The sequence below is a fragment of the Geotrypetes seraphini genome, chromosome 1 (genome assembly GCF_902459505.1).
Source record: "Geotrypetes seraphini chromosome 1, aGeoSer1.1, whole genome shotgun sequence".
NCBI lineage: Eukaryota > Metazoa > Chordata > Amphibia > Gymnophiona > Dermophiidae > Geotrypetes > Geotrypetes seraphini.
Genome location: NC_047084.1, coordinates 534,711,204 through 534,727,799, shown reverse-complemented (window position 1 = coordinate 534,727,799; position 16,596 = coordinate 534,711,204). Strand labels below are relative to the sequence as shown.

Genomic DNA, 16,596 nt, shown 5'->3' with positions numbered 1-16,596 from the left:
GCAGGAAATATAGAAATTGTAGTTTAGGACTCTAATAGCCAGCATGGATTTTGGTATAGGCGACGGCCAAACTTGTCCATTGTGTGCCCTTCACGTCCCAGGGGCACTGAGGCATAAACTCTGGATGGAATAGATTTTTTTCAGTCAACTCTACCACCAAGAACTGATGCTGAAGTTGAGGTTTGTCAAAACCAGGGGAAGAGATGATTTTGTATAAAGAGTCCAATTTTCTGGGAGCTACAGTAATGGTAAGGGGGGTCTCCCAGTTCTTATGGAGAGTCTCTTTGAGAATACCAGGCTCATCATAGTCCAAAGCCTCTACATATTCAGCACTATGAGCAGAATCGGCTTCTAATTTCACTGGAAGCTCTTTAACCAATTGCCAAATAAATTTTGTGAAAGAAAGTCTTTCGGTTGGAGACTTACCTCTTTGTGGAGACTTTTGAGGATACTTCTCAGAAGTAGAGTCATAAGCCTCTGTAGTAGACTCAGACACATCATCCGCTGAGTCAGACTAAGTCCGAGTCAAAAAGTCCTTGGCAATGGAGCGATGTCCCCCAACACCGTCATCAATGCTTTCAATGTTGAAGGCTGCGATGTCTTCTCGGTGTCCATCCCAGTGTCGAACAACTTTTCTTGTAGCTTTCGACTCTTAATGGTATGTTTTTGCAGGATAGAACACCGTGCGCATGATTCAACACAGTGTTCCTGGCCAAGCACCAACTATGTGGGTCAGTGATGGAAATTTGCCATTGGCACTTGCAAGACTTTTAAAACCAGTTAGTGGCCAGGACATTGATGGAAAAACCACCTCAACCAAATTGAATTCAATGGCTGAGGAAAAAGAAGAGGCCTCGATGGGTGAAGCCCTTGAGGTGAGAACAGCGAGGAAAAAAAAATGCCCTCGACTGTTTGGTTTTATTTATCTTATTTTTTTTCCTAACTCAAATAAAACGCGTATCTAAAAGACGAATAAAAATATGACTAAAATATACACGTGAGCGGGAAGGCAAAGACAAAATTTGAACGATGTTCAAAAAACACGGCTTAGCTCTGCGGAAAACTAAGAACTGAGGAGCCACAAGTAGCAGCAGATGCGTGCGGGAAGTTAGCGAACTTTCTCAACTTCTTAAAGTGCTGATGCACTTTTAAAGCTGTCCAAGCTGGGGCTCTATGGATGACAGCACCCACATGTGAGAATATGCTGCCTCCTTGTCCTGGGATAAAGATATTATCAAGGTTAGGACAATCTCTTTTTCTAATGCAATAAGTGAGACATTCTAGACAAAAAGCAGTCCCAAAATGATACGGTGGGCTGCCTTGCCGCCACATCCACTCTGTAAAATTTGGCAAACGTGAGCACAGTGGACCAAGGAGCTGCTTAACAGTTCTCCTCAGGGGAGATTGCCTTAGCCTCGGCCCACAAGGCAGCCATAATCATGGTAGAATACACAATAACAGAAACAGGAGACTGTTTAACACACAGAAAGTAGGCTGACAAAGAGATCACATGCTCAAGAGCCATGCCATAAGACCAAAGTGACCAGGCTCTTCTAGGCAAACTGGTCTTTGCGACAATAGGTCAGACTGCACTGGCAGTCGCAGACCCTGATCCGTTTGCAGACGATCAGGTCTGCATATCAGGGATGCCTAGGCCATTCTGGAACCACCAGGACTACCCTCCCTTGGAGGGCTGCTATTCAGCAGATTGGTTCAGTCAGTCGCGCGTGAGACACCAGCACGGCGCGGGAAAACTTAGTTTTAAAGAGCTCCGAAGCTGGGTGTGAGTGGGGACCCCACCCCTCCCCCTCCCCCCCTCCCCCCCCCACTTTACTGCATAGTGTTCACACTGCTGCTGGGGGGGGGGGTTGGAACCCTCCATTATAGAGAAAACGGAACTTTTTCTGATTTTTTGGGAAAAGTTCCGTTTTCTCTATAATGTGGGGGGTTGCACCCCCCCACACATCCCCCCAACGGCAGTGCGCACAGTATGCAGTAAAGTGGGGGGGTTCCCCCCCCACATCCCCCATCGGAGCTCTTTAAAACTAAGTTTTCCCGTGGCTTGCGCCGAATTGTTAGTGCTAGATTGTCGGCGTGCTGGTGTCTGTCACGCGATTATCCCGTCACCCAGCAGATTACCCAGGCTATCATGGGCAATGGAAGAAATACATATAATAGCAGCCAGGGCATCTAATCCTGGACTTCATGACTCGTATCCGCCTCTGAAGAACGTGAGGTCAACTGACAAGACAACCACATCCTCTCACAATCAACTGGAATGCTCTTGAGAAAGCAGACCACTCTCCTGGATTCAGCATTTGTCTGCTGAGATAATCTGCTTGAACACTGCCTACTCCTGTTCTGTGGGCCACTGAGATCTCCTGAAGATGGATCTTTGCCTAGCAGAACAAGAGTTGGGCCTTTCGCTGAAGCGGAACACTCTTGGTACTTCCATCAATTGATGTAGGCCACTGCAGTGGCATTGTCTGAGAAGACTCTAACTGCTTTGCTCTCCAGTAAAGCTTCCAATCATTGTAGGGCTGGACAATTAGCTCTCAGTTCCAGCTTGTTAATGGACCACTTCCGCTGAGAGGGGGGTCCATTTTTTCCCTGGACTGGGAGACCTTAGCAGTGCTCTCCCCCAGGTGTACAGGCTGGCATCCATCGTCAGGATGACCCAGGAGTCAATCCTGAGGAGCATAACCTTTACAAGGGACTAACTGAAGTCACATTTCATGCAGCTTCTGGTGGCCATGGTCCAGGGGAGCGGAACCCAAAGGGAGTCTCATTGAAGAGAACACCAAGTCAGTAGAGAGTCCTTGTGAGGTTGAATAAGGACTTTCGCCCAGAGGACCACTTCTATGGGCGTCGCCATAGATCCAAGGACCTGAAGCAATGCCATGCCATGGGAGCTACCTTGTCCAGCAGATCCTGGAACTGGGAGCGTAGTTTCTGTTTGCGTGCCTCTGGAAGACATACCTGGCCTTCTGCTGTGTGGAAAAATACTCCAGGTATTCCAGAGACTTCTGTGGACCCAGATAACTTTTGCAAATATCAACTAACTGGCCCAGGTTCTGCAGCACATGCCCCAACTCTGCCACTGCTGTCTGGCATTTCTGAAGAGATGGAGCTCTGATAAGACCAGTCATTGAGGTACGGGTGGACCCATCAACCTACTCTGTGCAGGTAGGCTACAACCACCATCCTGTTGGCACAACCCAGAATGACAGGCATGGACCATAAAGCCTCTTTAGGATTACATCCATTTGGTGGTGCTGCATATTCCCTCACTCGGGAGCAAAGTCTGCTTGGTCACTTGAGCAACCAGGGAATCCACCTTTTGATGCGAGAACATTTGCTGAAATTCCTGGACATAGCATATGACTTCCTATGGTTTTGGCCACCTTACATGAACCCTCCAAATTGTCCCAGTGCTCTGTAACTAAGAGACTTATGCCTAGGTGCCACAGAAAAGATGTGGACTGAACTCGAACCCTGCTAAGGAGGGAGCACTGAGATGCTGGGGACTGAGGGGTAAAAATATTCAGCTCCCATAGGGAGCCCATAATCATTTTCAGCAAAGCTGGAGACTTAAATGGTCTGTGGGCTTTGGGATCATTCCCTTGGTCCAGAGCCAATATTGCCTCTTGGGCATCTGCCTGCATTGCTATCCCCTTCATGATGAAGTGTCGCTCTGAGACAAATGGCATACTATCCGATCCCATATTCTCTCCATCACAGTACTCTTCCGACTCCATAATGTGCTCCTTTCTTGGAAGGGGTGTACTGGAGGAAGACAAGCCCTCGAGCACTCCCCATACCTTTAGTGGACCATCCAGATGAAAGTCTGCATTCTGAATATGCTTCCCAGAGTAGATGTACAAATCCAGAGTAAATCATGAGCTGGTAGCTCTCCAACTCCTAGGTAATGCTTCAACTGTCTTCTTTTAGGATCCACAGCCTCTGTACTCCTGCAGAGCAGAGCTGCCTTTCCAGGCTTCTGGGATTTTTACCCTCCAGCCGACCCTGCTGGCTGTTCACCCACCTTAGAAGACTACCGAGGGGTGAAGCTTGAAGCTCCAGCCCCTCAACAGCATGTGGTGCAAGGGTGCTCTTCCATCAGCCAACTTGCGCAAACTTGGCATGAATTGGATGCAATTAAGTCTAAGGACTCCATCCCAGGCAGTCTCAATAAAAAACAAGGTGATTTGGAGAAGTTTGAGGACTTAGAAAAAAAAAAAAATTGTGAAAAATCCAAGATGGCCTCCACCAGTGTTTTGGTGCCAAACTGCTGCCAGAAAACGGTCACCAACGAATTTAGGATGTTAGGGGAGAGGGGGACCAAGGCTCTAACATACCAAACCTTTAAAAGCACAATTTTCAACCCCCTCCCCCCTCTTCTCCATAGGCTGTCACAGCCTTATTCACAGACTATATGCTGAGGGGAATGCTGCAGCCTGCTTTCAACTCCCTGAAGTGTAACTGGATCAGAAGATTAGTGCCTCATACTGTCAATCAGTCTCCTCCATAACATCTTTAGGTTGCCAGTCGGACCAAAATCGGACTGATCCTCAACCTTCATGAAGCACAACAGCACGGAAGAGGGGAGACAAAATGCAGTCAGCACTCTCGGCACCCTGAGGGAATGCCAATGATGCCTAAATAGCCTGTGCTCAAGCTTCTGACCAGGTCAAAGATGTGAGCAGAACCCCAAGTTTCAGAAATCTTCATCAGGTTGGCTGGAACAGGTCCCTGAGGGATTAACTTGCCAGCTGCAGAATCCATGTCTGCGTCTTCTCCGAACAGGAACTCTGCAGAACTGAGAAAAATCTAGAAAAAACAAAAACGTAAAACTGTGGAAACCCGTAAAATAATAAAAGTTAGGCAAAGTAGATCGGACTAACACCTTCCAGCTGGTAGAATCTGATTACCCTATAGCAGGGGTCTTAAAGTCCCTCTTCGAGGGCCGGAATCCAGTCGGGTTTTCAGGATTTCCCCAATGAACATGCATGAGATCTATTTGCATGCACTGCTTTCATTGTATGCTAATAGATCTCATGCATATTCATTGGAAAAATCCTGAAAACCCAACTGGATTCCGGCCCTCGAGGAGGGACTTTGAGACCCCTTCCCTATAGTATAGCATAACATCTCTTTTGCAATGTAAAAGGCCATTTCGCTTCTGGAACTTGGAAGAACATATAGGTTTACTTTTTGGGAGGTTAGGGACTCCTAACATATACTGACACAAATAGTCCAAATTTCATTACATTATCAATATTTATTTTAAAAATTCAAACCAAGTGAACAAAGTCACATTTACAATATTTAAATAAGGTTTGCTTGTTAGAGCTTTTAACATGTAAAACTCTACATGATTTACATTTGTACAGAGCTTTCAGATATCAAAGGAAAAATAGCTATCAGGTGAATTTAGTAGCTATATTGCACAATGATCCACAAAACACTGCATAGTGTTTAGTTTAAACTAGGCTGTAAAGTGCTATTTTATAAGAAAATGACCAACATTGAAAATATCTTATGCCACTGTACTTTTATTTCTTCAGTAGAACAGTCCCACCCCCTTGCAATGTCAAAACTTTTACATTATAAAAGCAAGATATCACATTTAAAAAAGACTTCCTTTGCATTAAATGTGGTCAAAGCATTCCAGCAATAATGTGTTTTAAAATGTAAAATAATGTACACTGTCCATATAGAACACATTTAAGCACTATTAAAAACTTAATTAGCCAATGTGACCAGACAACAGTCTTTTCCGGCTTTTATTCCTTTTCTGGGAAGCAATGTATGGACTAATGGAACTGGATATATACTATATAAAATAATGAAGATGTGCCCAAAAGCTGCTTGGTGATTTCAAATATAGGAAAGTGACGTTAGTCTTAAAGCAGGTACTACTGCTAAATGACAATGGAAAAAGATACAGCTTACAGGTGATAAAAAATGATGTGTTTTCAAAATGTCATGGGAAACTAGATATTGAAAACACACCACTAAAAAACAATTGTGCATACCTAAAGTACTGAAACAATCTTTCAATATTAATCAAGTGTTTATCGCAACAGTGGAGCATACAAATAAATGTAACAGTTCTGTGTAGGATGTGAGATTTAGATCCAGTTTCTTAAAACTACATTTTCATAAGCCTAGAGCATGGCTATCTTTTATCAGTTTTCTCTAATACAAGATAAAAAGTTTTGCCTTTTTTATTTAATCTAGCAAGCTCTGCGTTACAAAAATTGTTTTGCAAACAATGAGCTTTATTGAACCATTTAACAATGTAAATACAAATCAGTTAAAAAAAATCATAATTTGAATTTATAGACAAATTGGACCTGTATGATCAGAGTTTTTTTCTAATGCCTCTAGATATCTTAATCAGTTTAGTGTGTTTTAAAAACATTTCCTACCACCAGAAGATTCCATTCACCTATTGTCAAGAAGTCAATATGGACAAGAATGCTTTGGCCATACAATGCACAGGACAAAATTCCGGCTCAAACTCTTGAACAAACATTTAGAGAACAGGCACAATTTCAATATATTTTAAATTCTGTTTTAAAACAAAAGTATGAAAGCACACTGTAAGAAACCAAAGCACATCATAATAGATGGGACTGAAAACCCTATAGCCATTTACAATGAAATTCAGTATTAATACAGAAAGCAATTTCCAGCCCTCTATGAAACATTCATAAAACTAAGTTGCTACTGAAATATTTTTTTCAACCTAGGGAATTAAGCTTTTCTACCCACATACACAAAACAAGGAGTTAAAAAGAAATCATAGCAGCCAAAGTTGGTGGATAAGTAAAATGATACTAATTTTTTTTCTTTAAATAAAGTTTATCCATAGTGTTAAGGACATATAATGCAATCAACCTGAATTCTTACAGAACATCCTAAAAATCTTCTCATAACAAAACAGCACCAATAGATATTTCTATTACATGTCCTCTGGATATTCCAGATGTTCCAATGAAAGGGGTTCTTCAAGATGGACTCCACCACCACCCATTAATGCAAAAGCAGGATACATTGTGCCACAGCATTCTACCTGTCTTTCATAAAGGCATTTCATGCTGTCTGCATCATAGAATTCAATGCTGCCTTTATCATAGTCAAGGCAGACACCGATACGTGACGGCATAGAAAAAACTCTGTTAGACAAATCACTGGCAATATTAGATGTCTTTGGGATGAAGAATTTCCTCATTCCTATTGTAGCCAAAATGAAAGGTTGTGATGTGTCAAAGGAGGCATCTTCACTCCCACTATCATGGCCACTATCTTGATCATACCTAGAAGACAAAATTTTACCTGGATTAAAATGCATAATGCAAATAGGCATAGGAAAAATGCTGATTAACTTATGTTGCCCACAAGATAAGTATAAAAAGATGTCAAGAGATATGGACCACTTAAAATCCACCCAATCTACCTATTTGTCCCTGCCAACAATGCTGTCACGAGTCTTTCTTGCTGTGATAATTCTCCCTATCTTTCTGTCAATAACATCCTTTTACCTTTATCCCACACATGCTTGAATTCTTTCTAAGGTACATCAAGGTGGGGTCTCACCAGAGATTTACAGAGGTAATATTACTTCCCTTTTTACTAATGAAGCTACTTTTTATGCATCTAAGTATACTATTAGCTTTTCCACTGATTGAACACTGAATCCAGCTCTTTCCCGCCAGAATTTCTTCAATTAAAGTACAGTTGGTATTGAGACTTGTAAACAGCTTTTTTGTTGTTTTACAACCACACTCAAAGTGGTTTACATGCAGGTACTTCAAGCATTTTCCCTATCTGAACCAATAACCATATTAAAGGTTGTGTTTCACAGTTTTGGTAATCATCATTATAGCTATTCTTGGTTTTCTTGCAGAAGGAAAAACTGAAGAGGTTGCTATACTCCACTGGTGATGAGGAGGAGCTCAAAGATGTGATTGACATCCTTCTGCAAGTGGTTCGCAAGCATGGATTGATCACTTAATGTATGGATTCCTGTATATATGTTAACAGAATAAAGGTTGTGAATGTTGATTCTCTAACTCAGCCATCCAAGTGTAAGAATTAACCCCATTCCTTACCACTAATTTCTTCTGGACAGAAATAAAATGATTTTAAACATTCCCTCTTATACCCCATTTTATTTCATTTAAACAGGATTATTGCATGATCTATGATGTCAAAAGCAGATGAGAGGTCCAACTGTATCAGTCTCTGTACAAAAACAAAATGCACTAATCTAGCTCACTGGATTACCATGTTTATATGCAAGAGCACTAAATCACTGAAAATATACTGCTGTACACCTAGGCAAACAAATCTCCGGATACAAACCTACCTAAAAGGTAGCAGTTTCAGACCACTTTAAAAATTTGACTTCTATTATATACAGCTTTGCTACATTTTCTATGTTAATGAAGAAATGCCACGTACCTTGGACTGCTTGTATTGCGAGGATTCTGCAGCCATTCTTGCAATTTTGTATCCGATGCTACACCCACTTTTACAAGGTAAGAATAAGGTTCCACACTGAAAGCCCAGAAATGCTTCCCTTTTGTGATCCCAGTGTCTCCAATTATATAGTCCAGGCATGTGTAACAACCCATCTGGATACGTTCAGCCCCAAACAGCAGAGGAAATCCAGCCATGCTCTCCACAGAATCTCTCTTGTTGTTCAGGACAAGGTGTTCTTTGTTGTATCCACATTTGTCATCAAAAAGGAAACTGAAAACTAAAAATTTAAGAATGTATTACATAACATTTTATATTTATATATACATATGCACACGTACACCCATGCAAACAACTGTGGCAGTGTTATTTTAAACTTCATTTAATTCAACTAGAAAACTACAGTACACAAAGTCACAATTTCTGTAACAATGAGGGAACCAAAACAAAATTATCCAAAGAGGATACATTTTGGAAGACATTTTCTATATACAGAATTAGGCTTTTATGTAACTGTCTTCCCAGTATACATACAAACTCAGGTGCATACAGCTTTGAGCATGCCTAAGTTTACCTGAAGAGGCACTCCTATCCCCTTAGGCACCCCTAACTCCCCAAGAGGGGTTAATACATACAGTTATGTGCACATTTTATAAAAATACACACCAATAAGCTGACGTTCACTGGCACATACAAGCACAAACTTATTTCTGTCTCAGTACAGGCATGATTTTGTGTAAAATCGTTCAGGAAGGCTCATTTGCTGCACCTCCTAGCCAGTGAAATTCTTAGTAATCAACAAGTTTGCACCTTATCAAATCAAAGGTTCATATACACTTTTCATACTTGGATACATATTGTTCAATCCCCGTTATTGAATATGGTTCTCTCTCTGGTTAGAGTTTACATTAATATCTAATCATGTTTTGTGTATAAATATAAGTCATCCTAGCAGGTACACATGCATTCTCAGTATTCTAACTATAAAAGAAAAACCTTTCAAAGACTAATATCTCAGAAATTAGTTGAACAAACCTGTGGTTTAAAAAACGATGCCATTCTATATGTTGATTAATATTTACCTGGAGCTGGAGGTGTATGGAAAGTCACATCCTTACTGTAAGGACTGCAGGCAGAACCTTTAAATCCTCGAACTCTGAAGGTATATGCACTGTTGATTTCAAGACCAGAGATTACTTGACTGGTACCAGACACCTCTATTTCCTTCCAGGTGAGATCATCATCTTTACCTAGTTTTCGGTACTCAAGTACAAATGTATCTGCTGCAAGTGTGTCTGCATGCTGTTGCCAACTTATCAGTGCCTTGTTATACATTCTGCTCCTTTCTTCATTGATCTCTGGTACATCAAGAGCTGAAAGAAAGAAAGGTATGTAAAATGCATTCAAAATACAGAATTGAATTGTTATTGAGATAAAAAATAACACACCAAATTTTAAATCCAATGAATCATAATAGAGCAGACACTTGCATTAATAAATACATACAGATACGGTGGTCCTCAGTTTCAGAAAATGGTGTTCTTCACTACAAGTGGTATATAAGCTAGCATTTTTACTATCGGTGCTTTACAGCAGAGTTTCCCCAACACGCAGTACACGTACCCCCAGGGGTACATGAGACATGCACAGGGGTTATGTGCCACCAGCAGCATTTTAAATCTCTCCCTCCCCCCTTTTGTGTGGTCTCTAGTAAAAGTTGGACCAGGTGTAGAAGCTGAAAAGGAGCAGGAGCAGCTTGCTTTGTGATCTATCAAAAGCTTGGAGTCCATTCCCCTGGGAGCTAGGTCTTGCAACCGCCTCCCCTCCCCCTTGGGAAAAAGACGCAGTTTCTTTTGTTCTGCTTTTGGACTCCCAATGGGAAAAACAACGCTCTTCTGGTCTTGTCCTCCAGTGGCCCCTGTGGGAGAGAACTCCATTCTGTGCCTCCATCTCCTCCCTGCAGCTGAGCTCCATACTTTCTGACTCCCCTCTCCCAACGAGAAAAATAGCACTCTTCCCCAGAAAACCCTGTGGGGAAAGAATGGGCCGCTGTTGCAGTCGTTATTGTAGCAATTTCAAAAAGATGGAGATATTTTCAAAAACGCACGCTTGCATATGAAATTGGTGGAGAGTAGCGAAGGTTCGCTAAATTTACATGAGATGGATTGCTGGTGATAGTGATCGGCACACGTGCAGAATACAGCATGAAAGAGGCATAAATATGTGCATGTGCCGGGAAAAGTAATGCCGTAAGTGGCGTGTCAATCATAGGTATGCCAGAGCTACTGGGTGAAGGGAAGGAAAGGGAGGGGGAGATGCAACGTCGGCTTTCAACAAGCGTGCATAAGACATGCCTTTTCTCCTCCTAAAACTGCTATAATTCATGTAAATCTTTGTTTTTAATGTCAAATTTTATCATGAACCACAGCCAGAAACACACAAGACACGGCTATAATACACACACTGAAAGAGCATGCTTTTGTGTAACTCCCCCTCCCTAAAAAAAAACAAAAAACTATAATTTATGTGAATCATGTCATTTTTATTTATTTTTCCCATGAGCAACAGTCAAAACACATACCAGAGATGCGCTTTCATAATACCGGCAACCCCGGGCCAGTCACTGATTTTGGCTGCCAAAAATCGACACCACACTTAGAGAATCACTCGGCGATGTTGAAGAATCCACCGGAGTGCTCATTTAAATATTGATAAACCCGTTTGCATGGCAGAATCGGAGACTTCTAGGAAGCTTGGAAAAGACCACAGTAATCCATTTTGATAATCCACCACTAAAATACCTGCACGCTAAACAAGCTGGAATCGGAGTTAAATGCAACCTTAAGTTTTGAGAATCTGGCCCTCTGTTCTGTGCCTCCACCGCCTCCCTGAAGTTGAGCTTCATATTTTCTATCCCTATCCATCCTCCTCCATGGGAAAACTGCATTTTCTGACCTCCACCAAGGTCCTGCAGCTTTGTGCGCCTCTCCCCTACCCCGCCTCCTCCCCACAACCCATGGGAGTCATCCTTTGGGCTTGCAGCGGCCCTTCTAACAGCAGCCTTGCTTCTGTCTGCTTCATTTTCCAGTACTGAGTAAGAATTTATTCCAGTTTAAGTTTTTTATTGATTTTTTTTCATTTAACAAGTGTCATAAATTTTCATACAATTATCTTAATAATACACTTGATATTTCTATAATGTATTTTATACATAACATTTCTTATCTTATATTTCTTATGATTTTATATATCATATAACTGTAATGGACCTCAGCTGAGTAAGAATTTAAAAACAATTACTATGGAGTTGTGAAGAGATGAGTGGATACATCAAGAGATGGTGGTAGGGAGAGGAAGGAGTGGTATGTACAGAAGGGAGGGGTTTTTTTTAGGGGTAGCAAAAGGAGAATGACCAGGATGGGAAAAGGGGTAGGAGGGAAGAGCAATGGTGTACCTCACTTGGTGGCCAACCAAAGCAAAGCACCCCCCTCCTCCAGTTGGGGAGGGGTGCATGGAGCAGTCACAGAGCTGCGGTCCAGATATGAGCAACCATCAGTCCTTTGCCCCTTGCCCAGGAACAGGAAATTGACAGAGGGAGTACGGACAGTAGCCAGTGGAGTTGATGGCAGCACAAATGTGAACCACAGCCCCGTGATGGCTCCACATCCTCCTCTCCCCCCCACTGCTTGCACTCAGGGAACACCCACTACCACCACCACCGCTCTGCCCTTGATATGTAGCTGGGAGGGGAAGAGAACAAAATAAGGGTGTGAAGTGAAGCTTTGGGGAAAAAAGGAACATAAAGAACGCATGAGGTATGCAAGTGTCAGGTGAATAGTCACTGAGCGACTCTTGTTTCTTTGAGGCTGGAAGTTGATATCCTGGGGCTACCAAATCCTTCTTGGTATGTCTTTGGTGGGGGGGGGGGAGGTTAGACATCCTCCCAGCCTCATAGAAACAGCAAGAGTGGTTTGGTTGTCCCAATGTATCACCTCTTGCTATTGCTTTCGGGTTGAGAGGTGATATGTAGGGACTACCAAGCCCCTACTGCTGTTTCTCTGGAATTGGAAGGTGATGTTTGCTCTGTTGAGCTCTTTTATCTCAAGGGTTGGATGTATCCCAGTCACAGACAAATAGCAAGATGCTTGATGGACCCAACATATAACCTTCCACTGAGAAGTGATATGATGGAGCTTTCAAGCTACTACTACTACTATTTATATAGCGCTGAAAAGGCGTACGCGGTGCTGTACATTTTAACATACAATAGACAGTCCCTACTCAGAAGAGCTTACAATCTAATTTAGACAGGACATTACAGGGTTGGGGAGATTATGGTATCTGACAGCAATGAGTGGGAGTTAAGAGTTGAAAGCAGTTTTAAAAAAAATGGGCATCTTATGGATGCTTTGAGGGTGAGAGGTAATATGCTGTGGCTACTAAGTTTCTCTTGTTCAAAGGATAAGAGTTAAGATATTTGGTTTTACCAAGCTTTCCTTGTTATTTTGACAAACTACAAAAAAAAAACACTACTGCCTGTTGGCACTCTGGGACCTTCCCTCTGCTATGTCCTGTCCTCCTCCCCCCCTTAAAGATTCCCTTTAGTGGGACCTGGTAGAGGGAATACCCCATGGTGGCCAGAGGCAGCCTGTGTTGATCACTGCCATTGCCAATGTAAAGCAGTAATATTTACAGAATGGGATTCAGTAGATGTTTATTTCTAATTTGTCAACAAAACAGAGGACCCAGCATATCAAGACGAAATACTGCCACACAAGAACCAGAAGACCATGAGGGGAACAAAAGAATCAAGTCTGTCATAACTGTAAAAATTTATTTTAGCATTCCAAGGCTCTTGACATACATGTCAAACATAACAATATAAGAATAGCCATACTGGGTCAGACTCATGGAAACAGGATACTGGACCAACAGTAGCCAATCCAGATCACGATTACCTGGCAGAAACCCAACTAGGATATCTAGATGAAGACCAAAGATGCGTGGGTTTCTGACATCAGAATAGAATACTTCAGGACTGCAAGGACATGTTCTGGCATGCACATAAAGGAATGCTATATGGAAGGCATAGAACCAAACAAGCTTAGCGGTGATTACAAGACGGTAACACTAATACTTGAGAAACGGAGCTACAATCTGTGCCCTGATTGTGGCTGAACATATAGGTCAATGCCAGGCAAACTTCTACAATCTGTATCCCATATATAGAAAGGCAGATCAGGATGAGCTTTGATGGCAACTCCAGCAGTGGCACCCTGAAAACAGCAAGGACAAATCAAGTATGCATAAGTAGTATCACATCATACTTTATGAATTTTTCTTGTTGGGCAGACTGGATGGACCGTACAGGTCTTTTATCTGCCATCATCTACTATGTAACAAAGGATACCACTACAAATACTTAATTTTTTTCTTTTTTTTTTTTTTTTACTGTATATGCCACAAATGTACGCTTACAAAGTGAACATTAACTGTTGTCTTGTTTTTTATGAATGTTTGAATATAAAATATTCAATCAACCTTAACCTGAAGTCAAATTTGTGAAAAAAAAAGAGGACCGATAACTAAATTGAGCTTTAAAAAGATATGTCCTTGCCTTGATAATATCTTTTCCAGTAGCTATGTATGTCATTCTGGACAAGCAGGTTATCTCCCCATGGCCGCAAGCCATATGCAGAAGGAATTCACTCTGGATTTTTTCTGTGATCCTTCTACTTCACCGGAAGCTCTACTGCCACCTGCAGTTAGTACCTAAGCATGCAAGAGCTCCCTCGAAGTTATGCGAAGTAAGGACATAAATGGGAAATTTCCCAAATAAATCAACTGTTCTGCTCAAACATAACACTTGAACACTCAACGAACAAGTAACAGTCAACCGAAGCATCAAAAGGAGTTCAGGTAGTACTACTCCTGTAGACGCTAAGAACATATACCAAATTCTTCAGGGCCCAAAGGGCTGACTGGCATCCAAGATATGTACTTGGATAAGAACAAACAGAATGAGAGAGTAGGCAGGCGCAGGAAGGATAAGGCGGGGGTCCAGAATAACACACCTAGCTACTGAAAAATATATTTTCAAGGTAAGGACATAATCTCTTTTTCCAGTCCAATAGGCAAATCATTCTGGACAAGCAGGATGTAGAAAAGCAGTCCTAGAAATCTAGGGTAGGCTGACTGTACCAGTCTGTAACATGGAGGAACCAAAAGCCACATCCTCTCGTGCTTTAACGTCCACTCTGTAAAACTTTGCAAATGTGTGTAGAGTGGACTGTTTCCAAATTTATTAAAATTTGATATACCGCCTTAAAAAAAACTGTCAAAGCGGTGTACATTACATTAAAAATATAAAATTGATAACATACCATTAGTACTTTGGGTAGATACATGACAGATCGAGATACAAGGGAAGAAGGGTGGAACTACAATCAATTATAGGAAAGGAGGAGAAAGAATAGCATAATGGGGAAGGGAAACTATGCTCTTCCTTAATTATTTACTGATGGAGATCAGTGATTTTGGTCGGATGGGAAGTCATAAGTTATATGCGTCCTTGAACATGAAGGTTTTTAAGTTTGTTTTAAATTTATTGATATTTTTTTCCTCTCTTAAGTAAGCTGGTAATGAGTTCCAGTGCTCGGGTGCACTCACAGAGAAAATATTTGCGAGTTTTGTCATAAAAAAGATGGCTTAAAGAAGGAATATGTAAAAGATGTTGACTACTGAATCTTAATGTTCTTGAAGAGCAATAAGGGATAAGCAGTCTATCCAAAAAATTTGGTGTATGAAGAAATTTTGTTTTAAATGTTAACAGTAAGATTTTATATGTAAATTGGTGTGTTATTGGAAGCCAATGTGATTTTTTAGTCACTGCTCTATAAATCTCAGCTGGAGAGACTGCCCTAACTTTGGCCCACCACAAAGCTACATTCTTGTCAAATGTGCCTCAACGGAAACAGGAGGCCCGTTTCCCCCAGAGAATGTAGGCTGACAAAATGGCCTTACAGAAAATCCATCTAGAAATCATGGCCTTGGAAGCTGGTGCATCTTAGTCGAATGAGCAGCACAAACAGATGGTCAGGAGTCTAAATTCATTGGTGACTTCTAGATAATGAAGAAGCACTCTTCTTACGTCCAACCTCTTCAAAATGTGGTCTTTTTTCTTAGAATCGGTGGGTTGGAATACAGGTAAGCGGACTTCCTGATTAACATGAAACGCTGAAACCACCTTCAGCAGAAAAGAAGGAACAGTGAATAAGGAGACCCCAGTCTCCAAGATTCTAAGGAAAGGATCTCTACAAGAAAGAGCCTAGAGCTCCGAGGTCACAGCTACCAGAAAAAAAGCCTTTAGCATCAAGTTCAAGAGGGACACTTCTTTCAGTGGCTCAAATGTAGCTTTAGTGAGAATCCAACTAATCACAGAACCACATTAAGATCCCAAGAGCGGAACAGTGGTTTGATCAGTGGTCTGCTGTGAAGGCCTGTGGTCTCAAGCTCTGAAACAAGAGAGCCCTGCAACGTGGATCTGAAGAGAAGCCAGGATGAGGCCCTTATCAAGGCTTGCTTGAGAAAAGTTACCACCAATGAAACCAAAGCTGAAAATGACTCCACACGTTCCTGGATGCACCAATGCTGGAAAGTCTTCTACGCTTTAGCATAGGCAGAGACTAGTCAACTTCTTAGACTTGAGAAGGGTGGCAATAACCACTTCAGAATACCCTTTGTACTCCATGGCTTGTGCGAACATGCATCAGTCCTGCGTACCACGACCTGCAAGACCAATCCAGAGCGACAAGAATGACCTTTCTCTGATGAGCTGCAATTTGTTGAAGGATTCAGCCTATTATGGGCCAGGGAGGAAAGTCATACAACAGGATGCCATGAGGCCAAGGCTGGACTAGAGCATCTAGACCCTCGCTTCAGGGCTCAAACCTTTGACTAAAGAACCTGCCTGCTTTCTTGTTCTTTGATGTTGCCATGAAGTCAAATTGGGGCAGCCCCAGTGCTGAACAATGGCCTGAAACGTTGCTGTTGACATAGTTCATTCACCCAGATCAAAGGTCTGTCTGCTGAGAAAGACAGCTTGAA

General features: G+C 41.9%; 1 protein-coding gene across 2 annotated transcripts in view; it reads right to left on the bottom strand.

Annotated features, from left to right (window-relative positions):
• Positions 1-5,261: 5,261 nt before the first annotated feature.
• The window catches only part of TRIM36 (tripartite motif containing 36), a 213,752-nt gene continuing 202,417 nt past the window's right edge, over positions 5,262-16,596 (bottom strand). For both annotated transcript variants that reach the window (XM_033929084.1, XM_033929085.1), the window contains exons 8-10: positions 9,573-9,863; positions 8,473-8,770; positions 5,262-7,325 (exon numbers count right to left, since the gene is read on the bottom strand). In XM_033929084.1, coding sequence (XP_033784975.1) covers positions 6,971-7,325; positions 8,473-8,770; positions 9,573-9,863 — 944 coding nt within the window. In that variant the 3' untranslated portion in view covers positions 5,262-6,970. The remainder of the gene's footprint in view (positions 7,326-8,472; positions 8,771-9,572; positions 9,864-16,596) is intronic.